At 33.3% G+C, this 19,498-nt stretch overlaps 1 protein-coding gene across 3 annotated transcripts in view; it reads right to left on the bottom strand.

The window, feature by feature from the left end:
• The window catches only part of PSME4 (proteasome activator subunit 4), a 161,734-nt gene that overhangs the window by 82,724 nt on the left and 59,512 nt on the right, over positions 1–19,498 (bottom strand). For all 3 annotated transcript variants that reach the window (XR_015060010.1, XM_085888095.1, XM_085888096.1), the window contains one exon: positions 15,848–16,063. Coding sequence is in view for 2 of the 3 variants with exons in the window: in XM_085888095.1 (XP_085744221.1) it covers positions 15,848–16,063 (216 nt within the window). In the remaining variant the exon portion in view is untranslated. The remainder of the gene's footprint in view (positions 1–15,847; positions 16,064–19,498) is intronic.

Below are 19,498 nucleotides of genomic sequence, written 5' to 3' on the forward strand. Positions count from 1 at the left end.
CTTGGAGACTCACAAATTTTGAAAAAATCAGTAAATGAGTTCTGCCTTGATGGTTTAAATAACTACCTTGGAGACTCAGGAAAAGGGTTCTGCCAAGATGGTTCTAAATATGGGGCCTACCTTGGAGACTCACAAATTTTGAAAAAATCAGTAAATGAGTTCTGCCTTGATGGTTTAAATAACTACCTTGGAGACTCAGGAAAAGGGTTCTGCCAAGATGGTTCTAAATATGGGTCCTACCTTGGAGACTCACAAATTTTGAAAAAATCAGTAAATGAGTTATCCTTCAGAGACTTTGTAAGTTGGTTTTACTTTGAATACTTGAAATGTGGGTTCTGGATTGATAACTCACAATGTGATACATATCTTGGAAACTCAACGGGAATGTGGTTATACCTTGAAGACTTGGAAAGTTGGGTTTATGTTGGACACTTGAAACTTTTTTGGGGGCTTTTATTTATTTATTTATTTATTTATTATTATTATTATTTTATTTATTTATATTTTGGAGACTTTTGGAGTTGCTATCACTCTTTGGGATCTAAACCTATCGATGTAGTTCTTTGTCGGATGGTGCTTGATGGGAGCAAGATCAAGAAAGTTCTGGGAAGAAAGTGCAGGCTTACTCCCCCTTTTTACGTCATCAAACCTGAAAGCCTTAAAAGACAGAATTGGAAGAAGAGAAAAAAAAAAAAGAACGTAAAATATATATATATATATATATATATATATATATATATATATATATATATATATATATATATATATATATATATATATATATATATATATATATATATATATATATATATATATATATATGTGGAAATCTCATTTTGAAAAAGACTGTGTTGGGTGAGGATTGAGTTGGGGTTGAGATTTTGAATGTGAGTGTTGGGACACACACACACATACACATCAACAAACAAAAGTTAAGCCTTGACTATTCAGTTGAGGATTCTGTGTTTGGGGTTCACAGATCTAAGAACGTCCCCCTTGACACACATTATATACTGTAATACACCTCGGACTTGTCCCTCTAGTGTCCACAAAGGTGTATTATCTGCTTAGTTTTGTCTTTTGTAATTCCTGTGAATAAAATGAACCTAAAATCTCTTCCCCTTCCAAATCATATATTTTATAAGTCCAAGGAACTGTATCTATTACATCAACAATTTTAAAAAGTTTTTTCGTCCATCGTTCAGTAAAACCCTTTTCAAAATGAGATTTCCACCTATATATTCTTACGATATCACCAACTTTGAACTTAGGTTTTCTGACATTAATCTCTTTTTCATATTTTAATTTTGTAAATGTTTCTGATGGCTTCATATTCGTTGACGTGTGAATCGTGTCATTATACTTATCCACAATATCTTGAATAAAAGATGACCATTGTTGTGAACCGAGTTGTGTGAATTTTTTATATAGTCTCTCTTTTAAGGTACGATTAAAACGTTCAACAACAACTGCCTTCCCTTCATTAAAGGTACTGTATAATGTAATACTGTTATTTTTTAGAAAATTCATAAATGTCTTGTTATAAAACTCTCTACCCTCATCAGTCCACAATTTCTTAGGTTTTCTCTTACTTTTATTAAATATCTGTTGAAAAGCTAACATAAGAGTATTACCTGTTTTGTTTTTTAAAGGGACAACCCACGCATATCTACTCCTCAAATCAATAACGGTTAAAGCATACTTGTACCCCTTATCATTATTGAGTTCAATCAAATCAGCAGACCAAATATAATCAACTTCCTTGGAATAAACTTTCCTTCTCTGAAACTTTGTGAATATTGGTTTATGTAATTCATCAGCTAATTGCTCTTCAGTCTTAATGGCATCATTAGAGCCTATAAGTTTTTTGAATTTCCAAGTCCAAGTTTCAATTTAGCACTAATCATCTTCTTCACGATGAACCTATCAACTTTTTCTCTCAAGGTTGGATTTTGTATCAGAGACAAATTATACAACATTTCTCTATCGGCTTCATGCTTTTCTTCCAACGTTGTGGTATTCCCATAATCAATATCGTGTCTCATGCACACTTCATCAACTCTATTGATTGGTTAACTCCAGGATTTAGGATTGTCTGCCTCATCTAATCTTTTATCCAAGTTTGTGCCTGGACCACAGAAAGAATACCCTGGAAGATGTAATTCCCCTGGTATTCCAGTAGTTGTAAATTTACTTCCTGATAAAAACTTTTGTATATCTCCTCCGAGTTTGTGTTTGGAGATAAATTGATTTTTTTTGAACCACACACCGAACATATACCTTTTTGTATAACCCTGTTATTTTTACTTTTAATATATGAAATATTTTTAGTATTAGTTTTCTTTTTACATTTGAGACAATAACTCATTTATTTATGAGAAAAATTTCTGCAGAGTGCAAAAACCTTTTTAGTTTCCAACATGCACATTTGAATCTTAATTTTTAAAACATAAAGAATCCTTAGAAATGCCTTCACTCTCTCCTCCATTTATTTAAGAAAAAACTTGAATTAAAATGAATAGCTTGACGATGCTAATAGTTTTGTTGAAAGTATTGCAAATAGACTTGTTAATTCTTTGTATTCCTTCCTGGTGAGATGAGTTAATTTCTTTAATACCTCTATTCTTTTTTGAATCTCACTGGTTTCCATATTTTGATATTTATTTATTCTCTCTCTTTCCTCCCTCTCTCTCTTCTCTCTTTCCTCCCTCTCTCTATTCTCTCTTTCCTCCCTCTCTCGATTCTCTCTTTCCTCCTTCTCTCTCTCCTCCTCCTCCTTTTCCTCCTCTTCCCTCTCTTCTTCAACTCCTTCCTCATCCCTTACTATACTTGAATCGTTTACACCCCATAGAATATTATACATATATTCATCAGGATTTCTTGTTATTCCTGTATCCAAAATAATTTTTTTTACAACAGGAAACCAATAAAATTTCTTTTGAATTTCTAAAAGAGCCTTACCTTTTCTTAACCTTATAATTTTTTCATTATTTAACATTCTAATTAAATCTAAAGTTGTTGGTTTATCAACATCAGCATAATGCCAATCTTTTATTGAAAATACCTCATTCTTATGTTGTAGAACATATTTATTAAAATACCGAATACCCTTTTCTTGAAGGTATGCTTGGACACAGAAATGATAATTTTCTTGAAGCCTTCTTGCTGTCATTTATGTATTAGAAATATATGTTAGAATAATATTATGGCACGAAACACCTCCCCATCTTCCCATAGTTAAATCATTTTGTATTTCCTTACTTATTATATATAATCCTGTTTTTTCTGTTTTCATGAGATAAACAAGGGCAAAACCATTATTATATTTACCCTTATTAAATTCTTTTATTTGTTGTTTACTAATCGTGGCTCCACAAAACTCATTCTCGATACCAAGTGGATAATATTCTTCCTTACGAGACTGATTTAATTGTTCCAGGTCTTCGAGGTTAATTTTAAATGACCAATTATACCCTAAATCATTCATATCATACCCCCATTGTTCTATTCTCATACAAACGATACGCCCTTCTTTATAAAAATTTATTTTAATTCGAACTGTGAATTCTGTATGACCTGGAGATAATATCAACACTTCTGTATCTTTAGAATACACAGCCGTTTTATTTAAGTATATATATTGTGATAAATCGCTTAATCTCACCAAGTCATTCGCGTCAGTCGGGCTTGGATAATTTTTTAATTTATAAGCATTTTTCATGTTAATATTTTTGTTTATATTATATTTATATCGTTCAGCCTGTGCCTTTGTATAATAATTTGATAAATCAATATCCAGTTCTTGAGATACACCAAAGATAGAACCATCTTTACCAACATAAGTCATTTATATTAGATTAAAAATAATATCATAAAATTTTTTATTTTTGTTGAGTTGAAATAACACATATAGACATAATTGACCACAACACTTGGAATTTAATTCTTGGACTTTAAATGTTTGATAAACACCATTCTGTAAGAATTTTATGACTTCAACAGGTGGTGGAAGACCAAAACTATCAAAATAATATTTGTCTTGACTATTAAAAATACAAACCCAATGAGAACCGTTCCCATCATTATCTTCTAAGTTCATAATAATATTCTTTGTATGTTTCGACACATTTGTTAATTCATCTCTCATACAAATAACCACATTATGAATTTTTAATTTCTTACAATATTTGGCAAGTTGTAAATTTGATGTTGTATTCTTTCCAAATTCTTTCAACCACTCATCAATGCTCATTTATTTATTAGAAAGATATAATCCATTACCTCTTTTCGTTAATTTTACACCTGCTTGTGCTATAGAAGAAAGCATATCTCCAACTAACAATCTCGCTTTATCAGGCAGACCTTCAAGTTTTTCAGCAAAATCTACAATTACACCACTTCCACTAATTTGTTTCTCCAACTCTTTGTTATGTCTTTCCAATTCTTTTTGAGCCTGGAGTTGAGCCTTCCTTTCGTTGGCAGTTTTGACCGCTGTTGAAATACCACCCGTCAATGCTCCAACCGCACTTAAACCAGCAAATAAAGGAATTAGAAATGGGAGAAATCCTCCACTCGTCTCTCTTATTGAATATTTTTTCAACATTGGTTTTGTCATTTTAATTTTAAGTGAGCCAGTGTCATTTAAGATTTTAACCTGTTCTCTTGTGAGCAAAACATCAATTCTTACTGCTCCTTTTCTCTGAATTGTATTAACGTTAATCGTACAAGGCTTTTGATTTTGAACACAAGATGATAGTTTATGAAGATTGATTTGATTAACATATACCCCAGTTGGTACTTTGCCACTCATTTATTTAACAAAAAAATTATGTGAGACTAATCATCACACCATTATCTGTATTAATCTGCAATTCTGTTTCTTCCAAAAGCAAACAATATGTATCAACTTCTTCACTCTCTCCTCTTTCAATGTATAGGGAAGTATCCACTCGATTAGACTTTATAGTTTCTTTTTGAGCGCTCAGGTCAAACGTATAGATTGTATACAAACTTTTAAATGCTGTCATATCCAAAATAGGTTCTTTATTTCCATTACTTTCACACACCTTTTGGTAAGACTTGTATGCTTCAGCAAAATCATTTTTTTCCCAATTAATTTCCAATCTATCTCGTGGATAAAATGTTCCATCTAGAGAAACGCGAAGTTGTTTCACCTTAGCATTATCACTCAATGCATTATTCTTATCAGTCGCAGTATCACCATCTGGCTTTTTAAAAATCATCCACAGATATCGTGGCTTTCCTTCCAGAACACCCAAATTCCACGTGTAAGTAGTTTGATTGAGTTTAACGTGTTGACATCTTCTTTTGAGGTATGATACACTGAGTGGTTTTTTTGAGTTAAGTCTTCGATTCAACATCTCTTCTGTTTTAAGATTAGGAGTATATTCACTGATATACCAACTCATCTCCTCAATTACAAATTTATTCTGATCACCAAAAGCATTACCAACACCAAAAAGCAATCTATTTTCATTATCATTCCTTTGTAGTTGAAATCTAATTTTAAGACCATACAGAACTTTATCATAATCACAAAATCCAAATATACCTTTAAGAGGAACTGCCACAGTAAAACTATTTTCTGCTTTTGTATCATCATTATACATTCCTTTCCTTTGAATATATCCAGGGTCTGTGTTTGTTCCCGTTGACATATCAGGAATAAAACCTTCGACAGACCCCTTTCCCATTCTATCACTGAATGTATAGAGTGTAAATTTCATCATTTCAGATACAGCAGAGACATAATCAACCGCTTCAACTTCTTGTGTTCCAATATACAATCGCACACTATCAAACATTTTCCAGAAGAAATCATTTACAAGTGTAGCGTTTGTGTTATTCCCAGCCTTAGTGAATTTAAATTTACACAACAAGAAACTTTCGGAGAGATTCAAATAGGTTTGTTGATTATTTATTTCAAAACTTTTTGTACCATTTGTATTCCAGTCTGTTCCAGTTATTGCATTTACCTTGAAGTAATCTTCTTTTTTAGTGTAGTTTGAGATAATAATAGTATCATCCAAATCATAGATACTATCAATTGCTTCCATACTTGTATTTATTTAGCAAAAAAGATGTTAAAACTTTTGAAACCCTGATCCAAGTATTTGAATTATTTTCTGTCGTTCTTGGGGGGACAACTGAGTTTTACCTTTCTTAATTTCTTTTATTGCTTGTAATTTATGAGATTCTTTCTGAGCATCTTTTATACTCTTTACAGCACCTGCTACATTTCCCACAGCAGAAGCAGTTGAACCAATTAGGTCTTTATGTTTAAGAATAGTTGAACCAATACCCATGAGAGTATCAATTATCCCATCTCCTCTAAATTGATGTCCAACACCCTTTTGTCTCTTAGGTTTATAGTATCCTCTACCAAGATACATACCTTCACCCTTGTAGTACGGGGAAAGGAACATCCCATCCCCTGTAATTATTTTATATTTTCCCAACTCGTGCTTCCTCACAATAACCATCGTATTTATTTATTGAAAAACTTCACGTAGGTGAATTCTGATGGATATAACTTCTCCATTAAAAGAAATCACACGATTATCTTGGTCGGTTATCCTAAAATTTACTCTGTGTATGGTTTTTCCTGACACAGGTAGATAAACCAAATTTTTAGGCTCCATATTGAATTTATAACCAATTGGGGTTGAGTATGCGCTGAATGAAAATATTGTATTTGTTTTTAATCCATCATTATAAGCACCATCAATCAAATCACAGTGAATTAACACCGAATTTATTCCTGAGGATATTTGAATGACATTATCACTGTAAAACGTCCCATTAGTTTCAATCTTTTTTGAGGAGAAACCTAATAACTCTCTAAATGAATTATCAATTGTGAAATCAACCTTGTAGTTATTTTTAACTTTAATCGTTGATTTTGAAGTATGTTTTTGAATGTTTATAACAATATTTTTTGGTTCATCACCCTGTTCTTTCATAAGACGAGCAATTTCGGAAGATATTTGAGAAATCTCGTATGCTCCGGTGAGACTGTTATCGTTTTGTATCCACTTCCCGGATTATAACTAAACTTGTCATTTTTCTCGGTTATATTAAATAAGGTATTATAAGTCTCCATGGACAATAAAGATGCCTCATATTCTTTTGTTGTGTCAAGTTGTAGTGGGTATGGGAATGAAGATGTGTGGTCGCTTGTTGTGAAATTAAAACTCAGGATTGTGCTTCTCATCTTATTTAATATGAGATAAAATGTCTTTATATTGAGATTTATTAATTATTTTCATGTTCATCAACTGGTCTAAAATGGCTGATGCTTCATTAAAACAATTGTTATTTCCAGCCTTCTTACTGCCGAACAACAATAAGTCTATTAACTAATTGCGATGGGTCATTTGGAAGAAAACTAATACCTGAACCAAGGATACTTAAAGCCTGAATAATGTGTTTCTCCTTCTCATTCTTCCTACTTTTACCAGAAAGAATAACCTTATAATTTAGAGTGTTCAGCAAATCAATATATACTCTATCATCATTATTTTCCATATCCAATAGTTTATCAATATACTTTGATTCATCCCTCACAGTTGAACCTTGCCTTCCATCTTTTGTGAGAAGAAACATTAATCTCGGAGTTAGTTTAACAGGGGGTTGAGCAGAACTTAAGAACCTTAATTCATCATTAAATATCAATACCTTTTCTTGAACAAGATGAAATATTGCTGGTTGTTCTGTTGGAATGAGTCCTGCTTTGGTTTTTGAATCTGCTGAATATTCATTGTTTTGAACAGCATTCACAATATAATCAGGGGTTTGATTAATCTCTTCCAGTTGTTGAAATAAACCTTCATCATGTTCTAATTCTCCAATATGCTCTAATTCTTCCTCCGTCATTTGACTGAAATCTTTTAACATTTGAAGCTTTCTAGGAGTATATTCTACTGTGGGAACTGTGGAAACATCTTTCATTTTTTCTTGGGAAGTTTTTAAAAGTGGTTTAAAAAATTTCTCTTGTTTTTTTCAAATGCTTCTTCGCCCGTTAGTTTCTGTCTGCGTTTCTTCTTTATGTCTTCCTGTTGTTTTACAACTTTTGAAACCAACTCTTGATGTTCCTTAAATCTTCTTGCTCTTTCTTTTGTATCCATTTATTTATTGTAAAATATCATTTAATGAATTGTAAAGATCAACAGGGAAATTTTCCTTTTCTTCATCATTCAAGTAGATGTGTTCAAATAAATCCTTTTCTTTAAATATTTCATCAAATTCTTTATTAACATTAATGCGAGTTGTAATTTCTTCTTCACTAATCCTTGCATCTCTGCTTTTCATACGTTTGTGTTGAGTTTCTTCATCAACATCAAAACCGAATGATAAAATCTTCACTCCGCTCAGATATTTAATAATTTGTCTCGTTCCTTCTGGATTAGTTTCTAATATCCCAACACCACCAGATTTTAGTTTCTTTAACTCACTCTTACAATGTGAATATTTTGTTGTACCAAGAGAAACCTCCTCAAATATTTGTCCTTCATTCCTCAATCGCATATGTTCCTCCACTGAAATATAGTGATAATCTTCACCTTTTACTTCTCCAGGTCTTATTGCTCTAGTTGTTGTTGATACAATGCATATCACGGGGTGTTTTTTAAGTAAATTTACAATATTCTCATTTGTACTACACAAGAACCTTGATTTATGAAAGTTTTTTCCAGAAGCAGATTTACCCACAAGATTTATAATAATAGTTGTCATTTATATATGTAATTGTTTATAAAACAAAAAATATATCCCTTAATATCTCATCTTGTTTCACAACAATATATTTATATTTTTCAGTCGTGTGCTTCATATAATCCTCAAATTTCTTTTTACTACATAATGTAGAACAATTATCTCTCCAAAAATTATTGATATCTATTGAATTTAACTTGAATAAAATAAAAGTATTAGCATTGTTTCTGATGGAACGACGAGGAAGTTGAAAGTACGATTGACTAAGATAAATACAATTACAAGAAGAATGTCTCCCTCTTGTGTAGTAGCTGTCCATTACCGTTTGGTTTCTCTCATTAACACAATCATCAAAGATAACGAGGTTCTTTTTTGATTTATCCAAATCTTGGGGAGACGGTATATCATCCGTATTATCACTAAGAATACAAGTTATAAGATTTGATTTCTTTTTACATCTCTGTGTATCACAAAATAGTTGAATTATATCTTCAATGTTATAATCATTTAGGTTTTTTTGACGTTTAAATAAACCTATTATATCTTCTTTTTGAAGACCAGCATTAAAACCTTGTGAGAGTAGTTGATACTCTGGTTGAAAACTTCGACTTTGTGAAAATTATTAAATTATCATAATCTAAAAAGTTGGGAGTGAGGAGCATTTTTAAAAGTAAGCAGGTTTTTCCACATCCACTTGAACCAACTATGAGACATCTTAATGAATTTGGGAGATTTTTATGGTTGTTAAATTTTATCTTATTTTCCCAAATAGGTAAAAAATCATTCATTTATATATTTGAAAAACAGGTTATTTAATTTATTATTGGCTTTTTAGAAACTCTATATTTTATCCTAAGTTCAGGTTTAATTTCAAGATAATCCATTATTTTATTTATACAATATCTTGTGTTGATATTTCCCTGAAAATTACATCCATGAATAATATACAACAACAATCCTTTGAACATTTCTCTTATACGTTCAGTTTCTTCCCTTGTAAGGAAAGGTGTGTTATCATCCTCATACTTTACATTCATTTCTCTAATCAATCTTGTAAAGTAATTCATTTTTGGTGTAAATCTAAAAGAATTATTTTCCTTTTTATATTTTTTATTATCATTAATTAGAAGATAATCACAGAATATACATTGTTTATAGGCTTTTGACTCTGTTTAATCCCCGTCTTTCACACGCAGGACAATTCTCAAATTTGTCATATGGAGAATCAGGAAAGTCTAGCATATTTATAAAGTAAAACTTTACTTAAACTGAAATTCATCTATACTTTCAGTTGTATATTACCATCGATATCGATATACTTTTTTCATTATCAGATTCAACGACAACATTTTTTATATTAAAGGTAATTTTAAAATTATCGTTAACTACTATTGAACGAAATGTCATTTCACCTGATATATTAACATCCTTTATTTCATCAAGATTTACATCTTTAGGGTTGTTGAAAAAAATACAAATTTCTCCTTGCATATTACAGATGGTCTTATCTTTTCTTTCTAAAGCTTCATCCATAAGGTTTTTGTTCTTTGATACTTTTTCTTGTTTCATTGCTTTTTCTAGTTTTGAATATATTACTAGAAGGAGAGGAGAAACTTTTGTTAGAGATACTTTAATTGATGTTCTACCAGGTATACTAAAAGCCCTTCCACTGAAGGAAATTGAAGAACTCATATTATTTACCATAATAGTTTTTATCCAATAGTTGTTATATTTATCTTTGTTCAATTTTACATCCTTGACATATTTCTCAGTATCTTTAACAGATGAAGAGATTGATTGAAACTTGTCTTTTGTGTCTTGAAACATTGTATTTATTAAGTGAAAAAGTTGGAGGATAAAATGTTTTTAAGCACAGATTCACCTATAAATTAAACGAAATTTTCATCAAGAAAATTTTAGTTTAAGCAAAGTTTTATTCTATAAATATGGTGAATACAACGTACTGCGATGTTTGTAATCACGAATATAAACATTATAGAAAACACCTCCGAACCAACAAACACACATTTAATCTATTTCATCAAATATCTCCTCTTGAGTTGGAAAGAAAACATTGTGATATCTGTTCAAAGGATGTTTTGAAGAGTAGTTATAATCAACATCTTCAATCACAAAAACACAAGAAAAATGAGTTTAAAGTAAAGGGAGACTATTATATTAAAAACACTGATGAGGCATTTAAAGGGCATATAAAAATAAGGATTTTTCAATTTGGAGAACCCGGTCCATCATCAATAGCTGAATCAATTGAAATAGTGAAACCCGATGTTGAAAAATTTATTAAAAAGACATTAAAAGAAATGAAAACTTTAAAGTTTTATATGGGAGTGAAAATGAATATGAAAAGACAAGATGAAGAACAAACTCCTTATATGAGAACAGATCTTCATTTTATAACATCATTTCAAGATTTTTTGAATAGTGGGGTTTATGAAGAACTATCAAGACAAGAGGAGGATGTTGATAATACAGTGGTAGGAAGTGGATTCAATATTTAAAAAATCATCTTTTTAGATATACACATTCTAAAATCAAACCCTCTTAAAGCTTCTTCTTATATTGAATTACCAAAAGAAATAAAACTAAAGAAGGCAGTTGTTAATATTAAGAACAATGATAATAAATGTTTTCTCTGGTCTGTTCTTGCTCACTTACATCCACCAAAATGTAATTCAGAAAGAGTAAAACAATATATGAAATATGAGAATACCTTGGACATTAAAGATTTTAAATTCCCAATGCCACTAACAGATATTCCTAAATTTGAGAAAAAGAATAATCTTTCTATTAATGTATATGGATTAACGGATACAAACAAAGTTCAAATATTAAAAATTTCAAACAACTATAAAAATGAAGAAACACACATTGACCTTTTATATTTTAGTGTTGGAAAGAATTCACATTACACATACATCAATAATTTATCAAGATTAATCTCTTCTCAGGTATTCAGAACAGCAAACAAAATATATCCTTGTAAGCGATGTCTTAATTCATTTCATACAAAAGAACGATTAGAACAACATTCAAAATATTGTAGTAATCATAAATCAGCTGTAATTACAATGCCTAAACCTGGTGAAAAGATTTATTTTGAAGATTATAATAAATCTATCATGCACCCATTTGTGATATACGCTGATTTTGAATGTATCCTTAAAAGATAAATACTGCTTCTCCTAATCCAAAAGAACCATATACAAATAAATATCAAAAACATATTCCTTGTGGTTTCTGTTATTATATCAAATCATCTGTTGGAGAAAAGTATAACAAACTTGAACATTATCGTGGAAAAAATGCTTCACAAGAGTTTGTAAAACGATTAGAAAAGGATTGTATAAGACTCACTAAATTAATGAAAGAAACAAATGAACCGATGAAATTAACCAAAGAAGAAAAATTAGAATTTAGAATGAACAATATCTGCCATATTTGTGAGGGGGAAATTAAGGAGTCTAAAGTTAGAGACCATTGTCATCTTACTGGTAAATATAGAGGTCCCGCTCATTCCTGTTGTAATCTTAATTGTAAATTACCTTCTTTTATTCCAGTCTTTCTTCACAACAGCGCCAACTATGATACACATCTATTTATAAATGAACTTTCAAAAACACCAGGGAATATTTCTGCCATAACAAACACAAGTCAAAAGTATATTTCATTTTCAAAAATGATATTCACAAAACCTTTAACTCGTATTAGGTTTTTAGATTCTTACAAGTTTATGGGAACACCACTAGCCTACCTCGCATCAAATCTAAGCTCCACGGACTCTTTTCCAAATCTTAATTCATTCTTTCCAAAAGAGGAAATTCTCACTAAAGAGGAAATTCAGATTAAAGAGAGAATTCAAAGTAAAGAGGAAACTCTAATTAATGAAGAAATTCTAACTGAAGATGAAATTCTAATTATAAAGAAAATTCGAACTAAAGAGGAAATTCAGATTAAAGATGAAATTCTGATTAAAGAAGGAATTCTTACGAGAGAGGAAATTCAAACAAGGAATGAAATTCAAAGTAAAGAGAAAATTCTTACAAGTAAGGGAATTTATCCTTATGATTATATGGATTCATTTATGAGATTTAAAGAAACACAACTTCCTTCAAAAGAAAGTTTCTATAATAACCTTTATGAAGAAGAGATAAGTGATAAGGAATATAAACACGCACAAGAAATATGGAAAATATTTAAGATAAAGAACCTTGGAGAATATCACGATTTATATCTAAAAACAGATGTTTTATTGTTAGCTGATGTGTTTGAAGCTTTTAGATCACTCTGTTATAATAAAAATTGTTATGGATTAGATCCTGCCCACTATTTCACAGCTCCTGGTTTAGCTTGGAGTGCAATGTTGAAAATGACAAAACAAGATATAGATTTAATCAGTGATGTGGATATGCTTTTGATGATTGAGAAGTCCAAGAGAGGTGGAATATCACAAGTATGTTCAAAAAGATATGCTAAAGCAAATAATAAATATCTTCCAAATTATGATAGTGAAAAAGATAGTAATTATTTGATGTATTTTGATGCTAATAATTTGTATGGATGGGCAATGTCTCAATCTCTGCCTTATGGTAAATTAGAGTGGGTGGAAGAAAAGGATTATGAAAAGGCTTTGATGAATATTGTTATTTCTTCTCAAGAGGAATTGAATGACGAAGAAGAAGGTTATTATTTTGAAGTTGATTTGAGGTACCCGAGTGATCTTCATAATAAGCATAAAGATCTTCCTTTTGCATGTGAGAAAGAAACCCCAAAGAAAGAATGGTTCAGTGATTATCATAAAAGTTTTAATATTAAAGGTAAATCAACAGAAAAGTTATTAACAACATTCTATGATAAAGAGGGATATGTTTTGCATCAGAGAAGCTTAAAACAGTTTTTGAGAGAAGGATTGAGAGTAGCTAAAATTCATAGAGTTTTAAAATTTAAACAAAGTCCTTGGGTGAAAAAGTATATTCAATTCAATACAGATATGAGAGCAAATACAAAAGTAAAATTTGAAGGGGACTTTTATAAATTAATGAATAATGCTGTATTTGGAAAGACTATGGAAAATGTTAGAAACAGGCAAAACATTAGATTCGCAACATCTTGGAAAGAAGCTTCGAGATTGATAAATAAACCAAGTTTTGAGAGAGAAGAGGTTTTTTCAGAGAACTTTTCTGCAATTCATATGAAAAAGGAAAGTATTGTAATGGATAAACCAATTTATATTGGAACAGCAGTTCTTGATTTATCAAAGATATTGATGTATGATTATTTGTATAATGACTTAAAGAAAGAGTATGGTGAAAATGTTTCATTGTTGTATATGGATACTGATAGTTTTATCCTAGATATAAAAACTGATGATGTTTATGAAGATATGAAGAAAAATATTGGAGTATATGATACAAGTAATTTCAGCAAGAAGAGTGAGTTATTTTCCAAAAAGAATGAAAAGGTTATTGGTAAGTTTAAGGATGAGCTGGGTGGAAAAGTAATGAGTGAGTTTATTGGATTGAGAGCAAAGGCATATGCTTATAAGTATGGTGAACAGATTGATAAGAGGTTAAAGGGAATAAAGAAATATGTAATAAAGAAATCAATAACTTTTAGAAATTATTATAATTGTTTGATGAATAAGAAAGAAGAATATAGGAAAATGAATACAATAAGAAGTTATAAACATAACATATATAGTGAAGAAGTAAATAAAAAGGCATTAGGAGCCTTTGATGATAAGAGATTTATTTTAGATAATGGAATAGATTGTGTTCCATATGGATATTGTATGATAGAGTGTATAAAATAGATTATGTTTTAACGATGGGAAGATGGGTTAGGGTTTTTAAGGGCTACCGCCGCGTTTTTTCACAATATATAAATGGTTAAACCAAGTATTAATCAAACTAAAGAGTGGAGAAAATCTCAGTCTTGGTATATAAATGGAAAACATAATGAATGTGAAAAATATCAAATAAGTCTTATTGAAAAAATAACTAAAACAAAGGTAAATAAAACAAATAAGCGAATTAATTTAAAAACTAGTAAGTTAGAGGATGTAAAGAAAAAAATGAATATCCTTGAATGGACTGAAAACTTTGATGGTTATCAATTGAACAATGAAAAAACAATTTACTATAATCTCAAAATGATATGTGGCTCAGGAGGTGGTCAGATGAGAGCATTAAGAGAAGTTTATCATTTCGTAATGGCACAAATGGGGTATCTTAAAAAATATAAAGATTCAAATGTTTTGTTTGTCAATATTTTAGATGGGGATTATTGTGCAAAGAAAATTAAACTATTGAAGGAATTTGAGAATGAACAAATCTTTATAGGTTCAATGAGTGAGCTGTTCAATTCAATGAGGTTCAACCTCCAAGTTAAAAGGGGAGACAAATAAATATACCTTGGGATAAAAAGGGGGTTTATTTTTAGGGAAAAAAATTATGAATCGCTGAAAATCCCCCATTCATTTACATGGGGAAAAGTGAGCCAGAATCAGTATTCTTACCCTACTCACCTCTGTTCGAAAAGCACACGTGACTAGGCTGGCCGTCGCCTTAACGTTATCCAGAACGTTCTGATCACCATCGAAGTCACTTCCCGTATAATTTTAATCAAGGCGACACAATATCAAGTGCACAGAATTTCAGCATTGAACTATTGTTACTCATATCGTGGGCGCAAGCACGGTGCATGAATATTGTGATCACCCCATCGGTGGGTTTGACTGTTGGTTGGCAGAATAACTGGACAACGGGGGTGGCCACGAGACATTACATAGGTGGAAGCAAGCAAGTGGAAGTCAGCAAGCTCTCGGGTGGAAATGCATGAAGAAAACGACGACGCGAGTCAGAAACTCCGTGAAGTGCTTCTAGTTTTGACATATTCCACGATTAAAATGGTCGATATCAACTTTGAACCACCATCATCATAAAAACACCATATCACCGTACACAGATGCCGAGTACAAATTCCGTCAACGTGGAGATTCTGAAACTTATTTAAATCCCCCAAAAAGACATCCTGCTTAAGGTTACTTCATCATAAAGGCCTACAGTTTTCATCAAAAAACAAACATGGCTCTCACCCTGATGGGCAAGTAAATGGAAGGGCTTTTGTCGAATCCACCAGGCACACTGTAGTATTCCAATGGGAATATCATCGTTGTGCAGCGTAGGATACGTTTGAGTAGACTGCTGGCCAGCGTATAACCTCGCTTACTCTTGAGATTGAGGCAAACCTTGAGCACGGCCATTAAATCATCTCGGAATGGAAGCAGATTCTCCCCGTTCACACATACGACCTGTGCAGAGCAAGAAGCAAAGCTGAGGGAAACTGTACTTTACAAAGGAATGGCATTCATAATGGACAGTGGTGGCTCAAAATGGTAAAGGAAATGTACAAACAAAATGTAGTGTGTGTGTGTGTGTGTGTGTGTGTGTGACCATTTTTCTCAGAAATGGCCAAACGGATCTTTGTTGAGTGCTGTGAAGTGTTTTAGGCAAAAAGCTTTTTCTTTTTTTTTTGTACAATAAAAGTTGGATTGTTAAAAGGAACATTGCTCTATATGCCTGTTGTTGGCTTAATGCTTATGGTGGTGGGGGCTTGGGATCCGAGGATCCCGAGTTCAAATCCTGCTTGGCTGTTGAATTAACACCAGGTGGGGATGACTCTGCCTGTCATCCTTCCGAGGTCGGCAAAATGAGTGCCAGCTTGCTGGTATTCTATGTCGGAGTGACGACCCGTCCAGGATTGCGCTCAACAGCCCAGGAGACTGCTTAGACAGCACCAACGCTCTGCACGGAGTATGGTCCCAATGAATGGAACATCACTCTATCGTGCCTCAGCCTTTGTGGCTATGTGAAAGGAAATATTAAATGATCCTAGTGGGTGCACACCCCTACAAAAATAGTTGAACAAAAAAAAATTGATTTCTTCAAAATGCTAACAGGATTAGAACAGCACCAGGCAACGTCCGAGTATCCCTGCTAAGTATCTGATAAGGAAAATTATAAAAAATAATTCAATGGAGGGGAATTCTCAATCAGGTTAAAAAATATATTAGAACATACCATCCCAAAAACAATGAGATTTTACGATGACGAATCTATACTAATAAATGTGTGTCAGTCAGTCCGTCAGTCAAGCAGTCAGTCCGTCAGTCAAGCAGTCAGTCCGTCAGTCAGTCAAGCAGTCAGTCCATCAGTCAGTCAGTCAAGCAGTCAGTCCGTCAGTCAGTCAGTCCATCAGTCCGTCAGTCAAGCAGTCAGTCCGTCAGTCAAGCAGTCAGTCCGTCAGTCCGTCAGTCCGTCAGTCTGTCAGTCTGTCAGTCTGTCAGTCTGTCAGTCCGTCAGTCCATCAGTCAAGCAGTCAGTCCGTCAGTCAAGCAGTCAGTCCGTCAGTCAAGCAGTCAGTCCATCAGTCCGGCAGTCCGGCAGTCCGGCAGTCCCGCCGTCACTCAGTCCGGCCGTCACTCAGTCCGGCCGTCACTCAGTCCGGCCGTCACTCAGTCCGGCCGTCACTCAGTCCGGCCGTCACTCAGTCCGGCCGTCACTCAGTCCGGCCGTCTCCTCCATAACTCCCAAGCCATGAAACCTAGCAGCCCCAAACATTGTTTGCATACCAAGGGAACTCCAAGGTGGTGCCGAATAAAAACAGGGCGTTTGGGTGAATTAAAGCACCCCCTTTGAAGATAATTAACAGCCTTATTTAATCTTCCTTTATCGATGCGCATCCGCAGACACCTCGCTCCCCTCGATTGGGGTCTTAATTCGCCATTTTGTTCGGCTTGCTCAACAATTCCTCGAGTTGGAACAGGCCGCAACGGCTTATTAATGATAAAGTGCCCAAAATGTGTTTTTCATTTTCCTCACTGATATGATCGAATACTTCATGTACGGTACATACCTTTGAATCACTGTATACGCCGCTTTTGTAGGTGTTCCAGTTTCTTAATTCGGAGCTTGGAGCAATTTAATGCATTATATGATGCAATTTTCCACGATCTGTTCTCACGGACAAATTTAAGTGTATTGTCGAAATATAATTTGAGTTTGGAAGATTGGATCCTGTGGACTGTTGAAATAACTGTTGAAATCTGGAGTGAAATCTGAAAATTTAATCAAATTAACGATTTTTTTTTTATAACTAAGTGTATTTATTTAAGCAGAGCATTAAACTGAACTTTTTCTGTTGTTCAGCTGATTATGTTTAGTGAAGAAAAGATGTTTAGTTTTTTTTGCGGGTATGTGCAATAACCAATCAGCTTACTATTGCTTGCCAAGCCAGTCATTCCTTATCAACCATTTCACTGAAGTGCTTGATCGAGTGCTGAAGCCACTTGCTGAGTGCACTCCAGTCAATGTCCCGATCGGGATGTACACTACGAGTCGGCAGTTGTTACAAGGAAGAGGTACGTAGACAGCACACACGGACGTGAGACATATGGGTAGATTTTGGATCTGTAAGGGACTCTCTGTGAGTGTGTGCATGCCTGCATGTCTGGTTACAGGTGCCGCGGTGGCAAAGTTTCATCCCGTATCTTATGATGATGATGGGTGGTGGAGGTTTTAACTTTTAACCTCAGCAGCGTATGAGCGATCACATTTTCTTTTGTCCTTGTGACTGTTTCTAAAGCAATTGGCTGTTTTTTTATGAACTGGATATGCTTTACATAGTTCTAAATTACAGAGCCAATTTTTTTTCCACCCGATACACGATGATTGGCAGCTGTTTATAAAGAATAATGTTTTTGCACATCCCCTTGCAACGTCTGTGATGCAATGTTGTTTTTATAATTTGTTTATTGAAATGCCCCCAAAACAAGGATGAAAGCTACTCAAGGTTTTTGGTGGTATACAGTACATACTGGAGTCGGTAATCACAATGATTCCAATCTGCCGATTACTGAAAAATTGCTGATGTCGGCTAAGCACCAATATATATATATATATATATATATATATATATATATATATATATATATATATATATATATATATATATATATATATATATATATATATATAGTGTGTGTGTGTGTGTGTGTGTGTGTGTGTGTGTGTGTGTGTGTGTGTGTGTGTGTGTGTGTGTGTGTGTGTGTGTGTGTGTGTGTGTGTGTGTGTGTGTGTGTGTGTGTGTGTGTGTGTGTGTGTGTTTATGAAGCATAACATTTTCTCTCTGCTAACTCCCCCACCCCCCCTTGTCTCTCTCTCTATGTCTCTGGCTCTCTCTCTATGTCTCTCTCTCTATGTCTCTGGCTCTCTCTCTATGTCTCTGGCTCTCTCTCTATGTCTCTGGCTCTCTCTCTATGTCTCTGGCTCTCTCTCTATGTCTCTCTCTCTCTCTCTCTATATGTCTCTCTCTCTCTCTCTCTCTCTATATGTCTCTCTCTCTCTCTCTCTATATGTCTCTCTCTCTCTCTCTCTCTCTCTCTCTCTCTCTCTCTCTCTCTCTCTCTCTCTCTCTCTCTCTCTCTCTCTCTCTCTCTCTCTCTCTCTCTCTCTCTCTCTCTCTCTCTCTCTCTCTCTCAACACGGCCATTAGTTATGTCCGGGTGGTGATTATGTCCGGACAGTGTTTGTCTCCAGATGATGTTCGTCTCCAGACGTGTTCATGCAGTATTTATATCTGGATGGTGTTTGTCTCTGGACATGCTCAGGCAGTGTTTGTTTGTCTCTAGACGTGTCAGGGTGGCGTTTATATCCGGACAGTGTGGTGTTTATTTCCAGACGTAATGT

The sequence above is a fragment of the Eptatretus burgeri genome, chromosome 7 (genome assembly GCF_056783735.1).
Source record: "Eptatretus burgeri isolate ZD-2024b chromosome 7, Ebu_testis_v1, whole genome shotgun sequence".
NCBI lineage: Eukaryota > Metazoa > Chordata > Myxini > Myxiniformes > Myxinidae > Eptatretus > Eptatretus burgeri.